Raw genomic sequence first — 18,400 nt, forward strand, 5'->3', positions numbered from 1 at the left:
ATATAACCCCATAGTTAATTAGTAGTGAATGGAGATTGTGTCATCATGGTCAAGGTGAATGTAATATAACCCCATAGTTAATTAGTAGATTGTGTCATCATGGTCAATCATGGTGAATGTAATATAACCCCATAGTTAATTAGTAGTGAATGGAGATTGTGTCATCATGGTCAAGGTGAATGCAATATAACCCCATAGTTAATTAGGAGTGGATGGAGATTGTGTCATCATGGTCAAGGTGAATATAATATAACCCCATAGTTAATTAGTAGTGAATGGAGATTGTGTCATCATGGTCAAGGTGAATGTAATATAACCCCATAGTTAATTAGTAGTGAATGGAGATTGTGTCATCATGGTCAAGGTGAATGTAATATAACCCCATAGTTAATTAGTAGTGAATGGAGATTGTGTCATCATGGTCAAGGTGAATGTAATATAACCCCATAGTTAATTAGTAGTGAATGGATTGTGTCATCATGGTCAAAGGGTGATGTAATATAACCCCATAGTTAATTAGCAGTGAATGGAGATTGTGTCATCATGGTCAAGGTGAATGTAATATAACCCCATAGTTAATTAGCAGTGAATGGAGATTGTGTCATCATGGTCAAGGTGAATGTAACATAACCCCATAGTTAATTGGCAGTGAATGGAGATTGTGTCATCATGGTCAAGGTGAATGTAATATAACCCCGTAGTTAATTATCAGTGATTAATTGGCAGTGAATGGAGATTGTGTCATCATGGAGTTAATTGGCAGTGAATGGAGATTGTGTCATCATGGTCAAGGTGAATGTAATATAACCCCGTAGTTAATTAGTAGTGAATGGAGATTGTGTCATCATGGTCAAGGTGAGTGTAATATAACCCCATAGTTAATTAGTAGTGAATGGAGATTGTGTCATCATGGTCAAGGTGAATGTAATATAACCCCATAGTTAATTAGTAGTGAATGGAGATTATGCCATCATGGTCAAGGTGAATGTAATATAACCCCATAGTTAATTAGTAGTGAATGGAGATTGTGTCATCATGGTCAAGGTGAATGTAATATAACCCCATAGCTAATTAGTAGTGAATGGAGATTGTGTCATCATGGTCAAGGTGAATGTAATATAACCCCATAGTTAATTTGTAGTGAATGGAGATTGTGTCATCATGGTCAAGGTGAATGTAATATAACCCCATAGTTAATTTGTAGTGAATGGAGATTGTGTCATCATGGTCAAGGTGAATGTAATATAACCCCATAGTTAATTAGCTATGTTGGAACTTGTGAAAAATAGGCAGTGTACTTCTTCAGGAGACAAAAAGGACTCCGCTAATGTATTGAAGCTGGAAGGATAACCAGATTCTCAGTGATTAAAAAGGAAACAAATGACCCAAATATAGGTTACACTATTGTAAATGTATGAGAAGCACAAGGAAGTTAGGAAGAAAGGGTCAAACAAAAATGAAAATTAAGACTTGCTTTGTAGTGCTGCTTGTTTATGACAGTGAAAACAAGGATTTCTGTAAAATGCATTCTTCAACTAGAAATGGCTGATAGAAAGTACAGTTGTGTACACGTACCATAAATGTAGATGCTCAAGTGTATTCACTGTTGTAGTCATCACACTTGGGTTATCTGCCTGCAAGTAGCCCTCAGGTGGCCCAAATACCAGAGTCTCGGGATCTCTGCATCAGATGCTGTCACCCCATCCATGACATCAGATCGTCAGGGGTACAAAACCTGCAGCTGACGCCATTAATTTAGTGACTTTGATCCTCAGATCATCCCAGTGATTTGCCAGAAAGTCACACATTTTATGAGAAACAGACTAACATAAGGCAAAAATCTGAATATTCTGTGAAAATCTGGACAGTTGAGAGGTATGGTCCACTATGTATACTATACAAGTGTATTAATATACCATTTTTATTCTACTCACAATATCTTGAAAACATTCCCTAATCTGAGATGTTTTGTAAAAAAATGGTTGTCAACTTCCTGCTATGAAATATTTTGTAAATAATGTTTGTTGACTGTTTTTATTTTGAATTGTCAAAGCTGTATTTTTATCTGTGTTTTGGAGCCTTTTTTTCCCTGGGCCTCCACTTTGAATGGGCATTTCAATTGCCAGACAGACTTTTCTGGTAAACAAAAGCAAGAAAATAAATAAATAAATACATACATAAATATGAATTGCCCTTGGACCTCAGCAATGTTAAATTCTTCTCTGACAATGTTTTTCTGAATGCTTTCACAGTGCATCCAGCGCACTAGTCTAACTGACAATGTCACCATAAGTCCACTCAAAACTGACAATATTATTTTCATTTAAGCAGTTATTCCATTTATTGCACTACGCTCTTATTTTGAAACGACTTACTTTTCTTATTGAATATCAGCTGTTCTGCCAGAACTATTGGCCTTTTTTCTGAATGATTTTGCAAACTTGCAGCTATGTCATGGAATGGCTAAGCTTCAGAATTGTATATTAACAGTAAAACTGTACAACAGACCACACCCTTTGGTACCCATTACATTAAGCAATTGTGACGATTTATTTTTTTCTTTTAAGTGTCATTTGCCTCACAGTAAAATTGCACTATTTCAGTACAAGCCAAACAATTTTCTATGTCAGCAATAAAAACAGTCACCTTTCCAATACCATGTCATTCTGTACCTGTCTTCATACATTATTATAGGTTAATGTTCATAAGTCACTTAGCAGAATACACATTTATGACAATATTCTATATGTTTGTTTCATGTCAAGCCACATTGTATAATATTCATTTATGCCTGCTGACTGTGTACTCTTATTTTATTGTAATAACCACTTGGGAAAATCTATTTTATACTGCTTTCTGTTATTCTTAAGTTTCATTCATAAAATGAAACAAACGTATGCTGAAATCCTACATTATAGTAGTGAAACACTAATCTCAACCTTCCTTTACCTCAGACTTATGTGTTGCCATTCTGGTTTTATACTTACTACTTCATATAAATCTGGTGCAGATATTGCCACTGCATCTCCTTTCATTCTTTACAACATTTCCAGATCTGTCATCTTACTGCACTCCTTCTGATACAAAAACAAATGCTTTCTCCATGTGTAGCACTTCTGTGTATATAGTGCATTTTATATGCTAATATTTTATGGCATGCAAATGATTCCTTACCCTTAGTGGCATTTTACCATTTTTGTATGTAATAAATCATTATGTGCCACATTTTCTTGCATACTCTACACTGTGTTACAATTAAAATGTCCCTCTGAATCAAAAGTTTGATTTAAGTATGTTGCAAAAAATAAAAGCCACAAGAAAAAGTAATTTTCCTTTTACTGCATTCCAAACATTATGGCTAGCTTTCAAAAGTTTTCATTTCCTTGTACTTCTAGTCTCCCCTATCAACTGAATAATGCAACTTTTTTTTTTTTTTTAGAAAATCGTAACCATTAACAACTTCTTATATTATAACAGTATCCACCCCAATTGGTTAAGAAAGAATGAAGTTAAGATTTCTCTAGTCTGAATTTCTTGAATAACTTTGCACACAGAAAATGTGCATCCTAAAAGAGAATACAAGAGAATGTTCTAAAACATGGGCTATTCAAAAATGCACTTAATTTAATGGATGGTGGTGTTTTTAAAGAGAGGGAAGAGCTGCATAAACCAATTACAAAGGGAATTGAAGAACAGGTTAACCGAAAGAATAACTTAGAAGAAAACAGGATGCTGTTAGACTATTCAGTTGATAGTGATACGATTAGAGAAGATATACTGAAGAATTTGGAAATTTAATTAGAGAAAAAAATAGTTGATTTTAACAACTTCTTGGAAGCTCCAAAACAAACAGAACAGGGTAATAAATAGACAAGAACTTCTTCTTTTGTTTGTTTGTTTTTAATAAAGATTGTAAGTATATGGCAAACCATCCTTTTTTATAGAACATTTTAAATAGAAGCTTTGGTACAGAAGATGGACATTTTTTGTAACAAAACAATATAAAACATGCAAAAATGTGACTCATATACTGCTTTTTATGCAGGAGAACAGAAAAAGGCAGTAAGGGTAAAGCACCATTTCTATGCCATAAAATACAGTGGGCTATGCAGACGTACAAAAGTGTGACCAGTGAAGAAAGTATCCTTTGTGTGTGTGTATTAGAAAGAATACACTTTGATATTAGGAAGGGAAATTTCGGTATTTTATTTGAAGGAAAGATTATGCAATGGCAAGTGTATTTGATCAGATATCTACCACCAGATTGAAAAACAGACATTTGAGATAACAAAAATTAGTTTTGGCTTAATTTTTCACTATGGAAATACAAGATTTCTACTACTCATTTTGACACTTTATGCATGTAAAATGTGGTTAATTATTTATATCTTTTCATGAGTGATTTTATTAGAAATTAATAATGTTTTTAAAATCATGTTCATATGTTCATAGGTAGGTACTAGGCTATCGGCCCTGGGGCCTATATAAACCTAGCCAAAAAGGTTCCCTAACTTTCACCACCCAAGAAAATTATTTTCCTGTACCCCTGTCAAAGAGTGCCACAGAAGTGATCCCCGGGGTGAATTTTCTATTTCCCATCCAGTCGTCAAGATTTTTCTTAAAGAGGGCCAATGAGGAGCTTTACTTGACATGAATGGGTAGTTTGTTCCAGAGTATGGGAAGTCTCTGGGACAGGAATCTATCCCTCCAGCATGTTCTGTTTATTGTGGTGACAAGGTTTAGGTCCCTGGAGCATGAAGTTCGGAGAGATTGGGACTTCTTTGGGTCTGACATAGCTTTGTATGTTAGGCAGAGATTGCCTCCGAGTAGGTGATATGCGACAGAGTACAGCTGGAGTTTATTGAGATGGTCTGTGTATGGCATCTGTTTGAGGCCAGTAATCCCTTTAGTGAGGTATTTCTGTGGCCTTTCCAATTGTTGTAGGTGTCTTGTGAGATACATGCCAAATGGGGCATTGTACTCTATAATGGGTCTGATGAGTGATGAGTAGAGAGGAACAATGAACTCCTTTTTTCTAGAGGAGAACACTTTTGTGATGAGGTGTGCCACATAGAAGGATTTCCTGACTACTGTGGAAATGTGGTTATCAAAGGAGAGAATACTGTCCACCTGTGTCCCGAGGTCTTTTATCACACTTTCAGTGTTTAGTGAACTACTGTCTATGTGGTAGTTCATGGGTACCAAGTTTTTCCCACAGGGGATAACAATGCACTTCTTGGCATTGAGCTTGAAGCCATGACTTTGATACCAAACATCTTTCGCTGTGAGGCACTTTTGTAGAATGTCTGCATCATTAGGTGATTCTATTATGGCTCCCAGTTTGCAGTCATCTGTGAACTTTGTTAGCCAAAGACCTTCTGTGCTGGCCTGCACTTCAGAGAAGTAGATGCTGAACAGGAGAGGACCCAAGACCGAATCCTGTGGTACTCCACTCATCACTAATCTAAAGTTGTACTTAGAGTCAGCTACTTTTACTGTGTGGGGTCTGTCAGTGAGCCAGTTGGCCACCCATCTTGTGACATAGGGATTTATGCCCAGTTTAGTGAATTTATCTATAATTCCATAGTGGGGGATGGTATCGAAAGCCTTGGCGAGGTCAAGATAGGCTGTGTGCACTACCTTGCCCTCGTCTATGGCTCTAATGACTGCTTCAAAGAAGTCAATCAGGTTTAGTAGACATGCTCTACCTTTTACAAACCCAAACTGAGTGGGGTCCAGGGTTTGGAGGTTATCTATGTCTTTGTTTATAAGCTCCAAGATGACATGTTTCATGGCCTTGCAGACCAGGATCATCAGGCTAATGGGGTGGTAGTTTCCGGGGTCCATGGTGGCACCCCCTTTGTGGAGTGCGATAACCGTCGCTGTGCACCATTCAGTAGGCACATAGCCTGAGATGAGGCTATGATTGAACATGGTACTTAGGGGGGGTGCCAGTTTGTTCTGTAGTTTGTGCAGTATGCAGCCTGGGATGTTGCCTGGTCCCATGGATGCTGTGTTCTTGGCTTTGGAGAGTGCAGTCTTTACTTGTTCATCCATGATTACAGGGGCTTTGCATTCTTCCGGTATTAAGATGGGCTCTTTGGAGGGTGAGAGGGGGTTAAAGTTAGCACTGAACCTATCTGCCAGGATGTTGGCAATATCGGTTGGTTCTGTATATTTAGTGCCATTGTGCTGTAGTTCAGAGCAGATCTGAGTGTTGCCATTGAGATTCTTGGCATAGCTGTAGAATTCTTTGTGGTTGTCTTTGGAATCAGTGGCGATTTTATTTTCATAACTGGCTTTGGAGGATTTTATGAGGGATCTCAGCTTCTTGCTGCGGCTGACCAGAGAGTTCCTCCAGTCTTGGGAGTTTACTCTCTTTTGCAACAGCTTCTTCCTTCTGTTGTAGAGTTTGTTTATAGGTCCATTGGTGTGTACTAGGCTAATGGCCCTGGAGCCTTTACAAGCCTTGCCCATAGAAGTGCCCTGGCATCAAGCCAACCGACATTAGTTCCCAGTGCCTCTATCAAGTAGAGCCACTGGAGTGATCCCAGGAGTATGTATATATGTATATATATATCTATATATCTATATATATACATATATATATATATATATATATATATATATATATATATATATATATATATATATATATATATATATATATAAATATATATAAATATGGGATCTGGACACATGCTTGACTAGCATATGTCCGAATCACAAAACGTCAAATACACATACATGAAAGCGCTTAACATCGAAAAGCACTTCTGTGTATGTTTGCCTGTTTCGTGGATTGGACTATAGTGCGGGTAAGGGAAAATTCCCTTTTCCCCACTGTAGTGCGATCTTGGAGTGAGAATATTAAAGTAGGGGTGTGTGGGAGGCACAGCCCCCCACATGGGGGGTGCAGGGATGCAAAGCCCCCCTGCAGAAACATAGATTTTTTTTTTTTTGAACTACACAGAAGCGCTTTTCGATGTTAAGCACTTTCATGTATGTGTGTTCGATGTTTTGTGATTCGGACACATGCTAGTTGAGCATGTGTCCTAGACCCATATATATATATATATATATATATATATATATATATATATATAGATAGATATATATATACATACACACACACACACACACACACACACACACACACACACACACACACACACACACACACACACACACACACTTCTCTCTTAGGTCTAGATATCTAACATTATCTGGAAAGCAAATTATCTCCACAATCTCAGTTCCGCATACATGTATCAAAATAGGTTTCCCTATACATGCTTGAGGTAAAACTCTTGAGCATCAGTAGCCTGTAAAGAACAACAAAAAAAAAAGATGAATGGCATAACACCAAACATTTTTCCCATTGGAAATCATTGTCCTCTTCCCCAAGAAAAAAAAAAGAAATTTTTCGCTCATTTTGTGATTTTTGGGCATTTGTTTTGTTCTTTTTGAATATCGACTTTCAAGAAGTCAGTGTTTCATAACAGAGCCACATAAACAGCTTCTGCATTATTCCCATATTAACAGGCACTATATAAGTTACAAAAAAGAAAATGGAATAAACGATCACCCTTTCCTCCTGATAAAGCAGGAGTACAATCCTTAATAAACATAAATGTCCAAAACAGTAAACAAATACAAAAAAAAACCTCTTTAGTAAGATCAGCTTGGATCAATAGATGGAAAACTGCAAATTCGTCCCTGGCTTGTCACCTGTGGCCCTTATTGGCAGGTGCAATTTGTAGATGCCCTAAGTTACAACCATATATCAAAGCTGTTCCAGCCCATGGGCATTGATGATTAGGAAAACTGGAGCATGAATGACTAGGGTCAAAAAGGTAGTAAAATGCAAACAATAGGACAGATGAAGGAATGAGGACATCATAACAGAAAGCAGAGTAGCTCTAATTGCAGAGAAAGTCAAAGAGTACAGATTACAGTTGTTTAGGCACATGTGCAGAAAATAAGACAATCTGGTGAAAAAGATTTGGGGCAGGCAGGAAGAAGGCAAGAGGCAATGAGGGTATCCAGCAAGGAGATAGATGGATTGTGTGACAGAAGACATGCCGCAGTCAGGCATGACTGTCAAAGAAGGTAGGAGAGTGGCACTGAGTAGAAACAGATGGCAACAGCTGACGAGATACCCTGACCCTATGTAGAAAATGGGAAATAGGGGGTTGATGCTGATGATGCTAACTCCCAGTAATAGATTAGACTAATAAATAGATTGTAATAGTTCTGTAAAATATCAACGAAAATATTGAGTGCTCTGTTTTTTAAGTCACAGTGAAGTATTCAGTACTGCATTCCTGTTATTATACTCTGTAATAGTTATTATAACCTTCATTACTTTTTAAATATCCTAGAAACTTCCTAAATGAAATGTGTGTCATTTATATTATGATAGCTCATATGCTCGAAGAAGCTGTCTTTCCATCTAAATTTCATACTCTCATTCTGACTGGGTTTCCAAGCATCATCAACTTATTATGTGTTTATGAGATGGATGCCAAGAAATTCACCTGGAGTAAGAGGCTTGAGAGGTGAAGCTTGGCATTCATGTTGAAAACACATAATAATGGTTATGGTCAGTGAGATGCAAGCATAATTCTTTGTAGTGCATGGAACTTTATATGCGCTATATACTCTCCATACAGAAAAAAAAGTATAGATGCACAGTATCTTTTACCATGTTTCAAACCGGGTAAAACCCTTAGCTCTGCCAAATAGACTACAGGCACAACCAAAATGTCTCTGTAAACAATGAAGGGCTTTAGAAGCAGTTACACACATCACTCTTCCACACATTTTGTTTATAAGCATGGCAAAGTTTACTATCTAACAGATTTTAAAGCTCTTTTACTTTATACCACTGTTCTTTGCTGGCTGACATTGTTCACTGTTAGTGTGTAGAGTGAGACCCAGTCTTAACAGCACTTAGTAGTACTTCACCAGGTTTTAACAATCACCTGTATGTGCTGTTAAGATCAGGTCTTGGGCCAAGGGATGCCTGGAAGGTGCCTAACCATCTTTTCCCTAATTTCAGAGGATAATCATGGCATTCCATGCTTTGCATTACTTTTATATAGCAACAAGTACCCACCTTGAAAACACTCAATTCAATGAGCATCCAGCACAAAGCATGCACCTATAACTCACAGTGGCTCAGCTTGTATGTCCAATAGACAAATCACCACACAGCTAAGCATCCTAGTCATAGGATTTTTCATTGTAAGACACACTAATGCACCACTCATAAGGCTGGGCAAAGACAGAGTCATAGTCAACTGCCCATCTAGAGACATGCTTTGCTACATAATACATGCAGTGAAGTCCTTGCACCACAGGTACAACTATGACTCAGTCATAGCACACATGGGAGTATATGTCTTCAGGTGTACCTCCCTGGATTATATGATTAGAGACATGATGGAGGTCTCAGAATACATGTCTGAGGCAAGCATAGACCTAGCTCTGAGCAGCATTTTACCTTCACCTAGAATGATGCGACATTATGAAAAAGTGACTGACTTTAAGTTTGGCTCTGGTGTAATTCAAAGGGGCTGCAGTATATATCTGCCTGGGAGGACATGGTATACAGTTCTAACTGCTTTGACAAGGATGCCCTGCACCTGTTCCCCCAGGGCTTTCACATATTGACAAAAAACATATCCACTCCCATAGTGCCTTTTTAGGCTAAGTCAGTCTACAAAAGCTTCCAACATAGCAAAACAAAATTCAGAAAACATGAAGGTATTACTTCTCAACCCTAGAAGCCTAAACAGAAAATTACACTCCCTATAGGTATTCTTTACTCTAGAATGCATCAATATATGCATAATCACAGAGACCTGGTTCAAGAATATTGAGTGCACCCCATCAGTGCAGGGTTTCAATGCCTAGTATATGTTCAGACCCACTTTACTAGACAAAAGCTGTAAAGGAGGGGGGTGTCTCTGTATTTGTAAAACAAAATTGTACCTCTAGACTCATTAAGTAGGATAATGACCACTTCTCCATGTCCAGCTTACCATTAACTAGAAAGTCACAAACCATTAAACAATTTAATAAATAAAAATAAGATGCTGCCACTCAAAATCAGTGTAATGACCATCAATTTTATTATAAACTTCAGATCACAATTCAGAAATGACTTGATAAGAATATGAAGTCACTTCCCAAAAAACTCACTGTTTAAACTCAATCTTTAATTCTTCTCTATTTGTGGGTTATCATAGACTTATTTCAGAAACCCTCAGGTAAATCTTTCGGATTTAGAAATGTTGACCTAACAATGGTTTAAAAACACTCTTCCCTCTTGTGTATAACCTCTACGGCAATTAGTTCAACAAACAAAGAGGATGACCTCTATGCAAAAACATGTTTAACACCATCGATTTCCAGTAAAAAATCCTCATAATTTGATAGCTTTCTTGGCATCCACATACATTGTCCTTTTACTAAATTGTTCTTTTGAAGCTTAGAGTGACTTCTATCAAACTGTAGATAACAGCTAGAAAAAGTGTACTTTCTGTATATATTTTTTGGATGTAAATCAATTATTATCATAGCCCTTTGTAAGAAAGACATCTGAATAATCTTATCTTTACTATACTTGTTGTTGTATCTTTAGGCTTTTCCCGGTTAGGGGTCGCCACAGCGGAACTCCGGTCCGCTAATGATTGGCAGTAAATTTTTACGTGCCGAGTTGCCAGCCCTGACACACAACCTTCAAAGAAGGTATGCCCATTCACACATGTCTCCACACAGAAGATGCTCTAGCTGAGAATCAAACGCGACAACATCTTATTGTGAGGCGACAACGCTACTGCAGCACCACCACCGCAGTCTTATCTTTACTATACTGATAAGTAAATTTAAAAAAATGAGAAGCAGTACCTAAATAATCATGTCTGTTATTTGTATGACATTCAGATTGTATGGGAAGGTACTGCTGAATATTTTCTTGATGAAACAATGTTCCACCTCTTACATGAAATTAAGCAATTCCAAGTAACATACCTGCAATTCATTGAGGTATGTTCTTCCAAGATGCTTTTTGTTGGGGATTTTAGATCGTGTTTTGTTTAGCCACAGCTAGTTGGATTGTTTTAGCTGTCAGTGCATTTTTAGTATTTTTTCTACTTCTCCCACAGTAGTTCGATAATGGAGTTGGCAGATATTGTCTGGGAGGTGTTGAGGCCAAGCCCACATTTAGGGAATGCAGGGAGCTTACCCATGCAAATTTTTTTGTGGGTTTTTGAGGTACACTTTTCAGTCTTGAAAAAGTGATAAAACTTAGATAATTGTGATTGCTGAGCATACTTAGGGAAATCAGTACAAACCCAAAGTCTTTTTCTCAGTGATTAAGCTCAGTTGCATAAGCCTCACCTGACTCTTCTACCCCACCATACATTGTGAAAAAACACCTTAACTGTGGAATACTTTTCTTTTGTTCACACTATGCCTAAAATCATTCCTTCAGTACTTCTAACTTGCCTTTCTCTCCTTGTTGAAGCTAAATTTGATAAACACTGTTTCTTTGCCTGAGAGCTGAAATAATACTACACATTGGACATAAAGTGTGATGCTAACTGCTTAGTTTGGTAATACAATATCCCTTGACAACTAGCTATGCAATTTAGAAACAGGATGGTTGTATGAATGGATGGATGGATGGCACAGCTCAAGAATTCTCCTTTATATATATGTAAATGAGGAAACATTGTTAATTGTCATCATATAACATGTGAATAATAAAATAATGCACAGACATTTCTTTCATGTTAAATGTCATGAAGATATGTATCTTGGTATCAAATGAAAGTCACACCAGCAGTAGTACTGAATGCTGCTGGACTCCAGATGGACTTTGGCTATCAGAAGAGAAGTCATGAAGGGTAATGGTGATGTACAGGCATTGGGTGGGCTTCAAACAGTCAGTAACAGCTGGCGCCTGTTAAGTTAATGTTGCTGAATGAAGGTGAAGGATTATACAGTGGAGAAGTGATTTAAAAGAGCATTAGACTAATGTTAAACAGTGTGGTGGCTATTTTATAGGGGAGAAAATCTCAGTTACATGTCATATATTCCATAGGTAGTTACATATCATGTATTCTCACAGGTAGGTGCTTCTTATGGTATGTGGTCAATGCTCTGATTACAATGACTTTGATGTTATAGTTCTATAGTATACAGCATGGAATAGTGAAGTGTAGCAGCTTAATTTGTTTTAAAATTATTCTATCTGAAATTATTAACACATTTATTCATATTTATTTGTCATGCTTTGTCTTCCAACATTTCCTACCAGATGTCCAGTCGCCAGGAGTTGTGAAGGTACATCCTGCTGTACACTCTGTCTGGCCATAACCCTCATATACCTGCCAAGAAAGGAAGGAGTATCACATTGTGATCAGGCCAGTATGTGCCTTTCTTCAGCATGTACATATTAAATACATTTGTAATTAACAATAGATTAAGTGATATTTCAGACATAATCAAGATGGAGTAATATAACATTTCCAAGAAGGAAAGAAAAAAAAAAACAAAACAAAACAAAATAACATATTTATTAGTAATATTTTGTTTATTGTTCAGGAATTAGATCTTGCACTGTGAAAAAAATAAATGAATACAAAAATTAAATCAGTTTACTTTCACACTATTTTAATAATACAGTACAATAACGTCTGCCAAGAACCTAATAGCTGAGTTGTGTAAAAGGCAGACTACTCAGATATCAATACTCTTTAAAATGGAGGTATTGTGAAATAAAATATAAAATAAAATATAACATTAAAGCAAGTGCTGTCTGAAAAGAATTGCCTTATACTAAATTATCAGATTATCCCCAAACATTAAATAAAACAATATGTTTTGAGATGCAGCAATGTCATAGATGCTGCATTTGTACATGTGCATATACAGGGGGCACCTCTTAAAGCATGGGAGTTTGGTGAGTTATATTCTGGGGGTTGTCCATGTTCAAAAGAAGAAGGTGGTATTTTACAAACGAACTGGAAACATAAGTAATGTCTTGTTTTTCAAAAGTTATTAATTATTATTATTACTGAATATAATTGCATACATACTGTGAATGTCATAGCATTCAGTTCACAGCCAGCACATGCATTTTCTATTTTCTTGTGGGATCCTATATATATATATATATATATATATATATATATATATATATATCAAACATCACAAATATGTAGCGCTGCTATAACCTCAACTGTATCCCCAAAAGTAATATTTTAATCATTTGAAATTTTAGATAGAAAAAAGGAACACTACTAAGCATCTACTTACCTGGGGACCCAGGGTTGACAGTGGCTTTTTTGACACACCACATTGCTAAAGTGGTTAGAAAAACCTTCTACATTGCCCAGATCAAGTGAGGTCATGTCCCCCTGTCTCTTCACTTATCAGACCATCACCAAAAGGATACTCCAAAAAAAATCTGTCATATGCTGCAGAGACTGAAAACTCCAGCTCTATTTCAGTCGATACCATCTGCTCAGAGGCATGCTCCCACCTCAAAAATCCAGATCTACCAGAGCCACTAGAAGCAAGCGACTAAAACCTATATAAATAGGATATAAATAGGATGGAGGAGGATTCACCCAGAGACCCCCCTATGTTGTGGAATAATAAAATCCGGTGTCCATGTGCAGAGCACCTCGCTGGCTCTGTTCAAGAGAAATCTTGACCGGTGGATGGTGCCTTAGGGCAGATAGCCTAGTACAAACCTATGAACCTATAAGTACTGTGAACTGATTCTCAGAAATTCAAAATGTATCCATTATATTATCACTGTACATTTTATAAAATAATAGTTTTAGTATATTGCTACAACAAATTGCCAGAAAATTCCAGCTGGTATTGATTTGTTCCTGAGAAGGTTGTTGGTAACTCCTGGAGACATCAACCTGAATCAAACTACTATGTGTTTATGTCCAAGGTAGTAACAACAACCAGCAATAGGTTGCCATTGTTGGTAGAAATGTTTCAGAGATACAATCCTGCATTCACAGGTGCCACTAATAAGCCTTCACAAGGGCCCTACATGGATATTACAATAACACAGGCTGCTATCTATTGTCTGTAATTTGCTTATAAAGGAATTCTTCTTTTTTAATTTCTTCATATGTTTTGAGCTTTTAGAATCATGTTGGGAAAGCATACATTAGGGTACAATTAGAGTTCATGAAATTAGTATTGCATCAGTCACTGATATTAGCCAAGAGTGATCTTCTCAGCACCCTCAGTGTATCTAGAATTACAGCCATCTGCGGTTCATATCAGGTTATATGTACTGATAAAATATTTAAGTAGGATTGTAAACTGTTTTTTATTAGTTGTGTTGCTCCTACTACTGTTGGAACTGTCTGGGTATTTTTATTCTACATTGCTCTCATCTCTGCTTGCATATCCTGGTATTGTATGACTTTGTGTCTCAGATAATATAATCAACAGATGTAGAATTTCAATGATTAATGTTAGTTATATCTTTTTCTTCTTGGACTACTATACCTGGTTTTCATGCATCTATTTTCATAATTGTTGGTACTGGGTGATCCATGTGATCCGAAGGCCATCTTTGTCAATAATGCTTTGTGGTTCATGTTTCTAATGCTTCTCAGCTACTTGTATATACATTGTAGTGTTTGTACAATCCCCAAATCCCCATTTCAAGGGTCTTGCCACATTATTGTGCCTTTCAGTATACAGACCCTCAGCCATGAGTGTATTGTTACCTGCAATGGGATGTGCACCTGTTTCCAGTTTTGTTGCATAGAACCTGTATTTGTCTGTTTCTCCTATTTTTCCCACACCAGGTATATTGATTTACTGACAATGCAGTGCAGCATAAGGGGAGCTTTGCAGTCTTAGGTACCATCCTTTGGATGAACTGTTAAACTGAGGACCCATCTACTTGAGTTGGTGGCAACTCAGGAGGTTGTAAAAGATACCACAGCACCTATTCAAAGAGGTGTCCTTTATTGTACACAACACAAAAAAAAGCATTTACATATTTACAAAATGTACATATTTGCAGGCACATATATACACATTTCAGTCTTTTCTTATATCTTCGTTATTATTCTTCTGTAATTTATCTCCACTCCTTCTTCCGCAACCATAATCTAATCTTTCACAATATATCTGCCAAACTCCATTTTCCATTAAACAACATTTCATTCAGTTTTTCTCTCCTTTTTTTACATAAACCTGCCACTGAAAAAAACAACACTTTTTCTACTTATTTTTAAATCCTGTCTACCATTCAGACCAGTTTTTATAGAAGTCCTTCATTATTATATGATCCTTCCATAACTGCATTTCTCCCCAGACTCCAATTTCATCCCATAATCTGTAATTTATTCTTTTTATTCCCATTCTTATTGTCATATGCTCCCTTTCTTCCATCACCTCCATCCATAATGCTAAATGGTCTGAAAAACCTGCCACAACTATATTACCATCTGCTACCCCTAAACCTTCTGATAATATAAAATAATTGCTTTCAGATCCAAGTGGCCTCCTTTCTGTAAGTCCATTGACTTTTGTCCCATAAAATTAATTTACCAGATTTTGTTACTTCCTGCATTTTTTAAGTCTTCCCCTTTCTTTTTAAATTCTCCCTTAAATCATGATTAAAGTTCCCTGCAATTATAATTTTCATGTTAATCACCACAGTCTAATATTTTATAAAATGGATTCTTTCTTTCCTTGCTAATTATATATGCACATATAATGCTGTAATTCTATAAGCATGTTCTCTCTACCTTGCATCCACAATAGTTAAACTTCCCATCCTTACCAATGTCGCTTCTGGTATTTTCACTGTTTTTTTACACAACACAGTCACTCCTCTGTTCATTTCCTAAATTCCATATCATATTTCCATTCCATAATTTTTCTGTTTCCAGTTTTTCTTCATTTGCCATGAGTCTCGTCTTACATCCCCTAACAGAATAATTTCCACATCACATTTAGCTCACCATTCCTGTATCCCTATACTTCTTACAGCATTAATACTGTTCACATTTATTGAAAGTACTCTAAAGCTGTTGCTTTTCCTTCTTTTTAAGTTTAGGGGAAACTTTGTTTTTAATTTCTGTGTTCTTATTTTTACTTTTTCCTGAAATTAATATTTATTTCTGGGTTTATGTACAAATAATCCTTGATCCTCAGAATCAGATTTTTCACTTTCTAGAATCTCAAAAAAATATTAGTTTTCAGTCCCCTCCTGACCTCTCTTCCTGCATGCATTCTCTCTCCTGATGTTTCCCTTCCATATATTTTTCAACTTTTACGGTTTCTTTATCACCTAGTTCATCCTCTCCCCAATCTCTTGTTGTCCTTCCTCATGAATGCTTTCTTCCCTTTCCCATCCTTTTTCATTATTTACTGTTTCTCTTGCAATCCATCTAAAAGTGTCTCTTTTTTATGCAACCTGCATCCAGGCACACAGCTTCTTGCTGTACATCCTTTACTGACATCTTCATTCCTGCATTCACTAATTGGAAGGCCTGCTTTGAATCAGGATGCTTTAGTATTATGAGATATGATACTCTGCATGTTCAGTACTTGACAAGTTTGGGTGTAATACAATGCAATGCAATGTAAAAAACTTAAAAACAGTATATCTGTCAGGCTCAGGAGTTATGCAGGGATTATTGCTGATGCATGCATTTGACTCTGTAAACAAGGCCCACAGGATTTAACTGGGCCTCAGAAGTTAACCCAGCCATTCCTTACTTGTCCTAGAAGGTATCAGACCTATAATAAGACACACAGTTCCTTCCAGCAGAGATAAATATCAACAATTGGAGGTGAAGCTGGTGTTACCAATAACCATGAAGTTTACTTACAAAGACAAACTAGTAGATTTGACTGGCCATGGGTAAAGTCTGCTTTACATGCTAATATCACATTTATAGGATCATAGGAGGTTACTAGGCTATTGGCCCTGAGGCTCTTATAAGCCTAGCCAAGAGTTTAGCCCATGTTTAGACAAATAGACACAGTACTTGTTTTAAAGCAGATGTTGGCTACATTTTTCAACCAAGTCCATTGTACAGTAAAACTTTTTCATGCAGATATCCTTTTACAGTGAAATGAGTCAATGTGTTGGTTGCAATTTTTTTTTTTTGCAAGCACACATTCATTCATTTTCAACAGACATATGAACCGTGAATTGATGGTGCTTGTTTTGTAATGATAATGAATTACTAAAAAAAGTGTTTGTCTTTAAGAGTTGCCGACTGGGCAATATACATTCAAAAATAAACAAAAAAACCAAACAACCCCCCCCCCAAAAAAAAACCACAGTAGTCCAGAAGTGGAAGCGATATTAACGTCTAACTGCTATTTTCCTGGAATGTGCCATCAGAGTCTTAATAACAGCATGTTAAGTTGTCCTTCTCTGGTGGGGTAAACAGACCATTTCTCTGTGGTAAGCAATGTTTTATTAAGGCAGTGAAACCGGTAATGCTCTGGGATATTTCAAGTAGTACTAATCTGGTGATGTAGAGTGATGATGCCCTGAGTATGGCACAAATGACCCGAGTTCAATTAATGGAGATGGCCAGGGCAGGATAACAGTCAGTAGCCAGTGCAAGCTCATCTGTCTTGGGGGCACAGGTAGGTTGACAGCCTGATATGCCACCAACTTTAGAGTAATAATGATGGTGCATCCACGCAGCACTGACTGTAAATGAAATGGGTCATGCATAGGACAGTGCACATACAGGGACTGGCATTGTGTGCCAAACCTGTTGGCTGCCACAAAGAGATGGAGGTTAGACTGCATATAAAATAATACACTGACAGCTACTTAGAAGACTGCCTCCTATGACTGTTTCTCACCCTGTAGGCAAACTAATGGGCCACCTGCTCAAGGATGGACGGATCCTTACTAGGCAGCAGGCATTCAGGAGAAAGAAGTTTGTATGTGTGTGTGTGTGTGTGTGTGTGTGTGTGTGTGTGTGTGTGTGTGTGTGTGTGTGTGTGTGTGTGTATAGGTTAACTATGGTTTTAGTGGTCAGTAGAATGTTGAATCACTAAATCACATGACCAGAAGGTCACAAGACGAGAAAGCTGATACCCACTTGTTCAAACGTTGAATCTCCTGACCTGTGTGGACATAGGAACAAGTGTTAACATGAGCCCAGAAGGGGTGAGGCAAGTCCGGGTATTTGAACAATTGGGCATTGGCATTGTTATGATCATTAAAGCCATAGTAAACATATATATATATATATATATATATATATATATATATATATATATATATATCGAATTTCATATGGCCAAGAGAAGGATTTTGCAACTAAAAGAGAGATGAGCAAATAGCACTAAATCAATGTTG

The 18,400-nt window shown here is 37.0% G+C and overlaps 1 protein-coding gene across 5 annotated transcripts in view; it reads right to left on the minus strand.

The window, feature by feature from the left end:
- ACSL6 (acyl-CoA synthetase long chain family member 6) overlaps positions 1-18,400 on the minus strand; it is a 1,926,773-nt gene that overhangs the window by 544,929 nt on the left and 1,363,444 nt on the right. For all 5 annotated transcript variants that reach the window (XM_044069184.1, XM_044069185.1, XM_044069183.1 and 2 more), the window contains one exon: positions 12,329-12,401. In XM_044069184.1, the coding sequence (XP_043925119.1) occupies positions 12,329-12,401 (73 nt within the window). The remainder of the gene's footprint in view (positions 1-12,328; positions 12,402-18,400) is intronic.

The sequence above is a fragment of the Protopterus annectens genome, chromosome 4.part0 (genome assembly GCF_019279795.1).
Source record: "Protopterus annectens isolate FY-2018-M chromosome 4.part0, PAN1.0, whole genome shotgun sequence".
In the NCBI taxonomy this organism is placed as follows: domain Eukaryota; kingdom Metazoa; phylum Chordata; order Ceratodontiformes; family Protopteridae; genus Protopterus; species Protopterus annectens.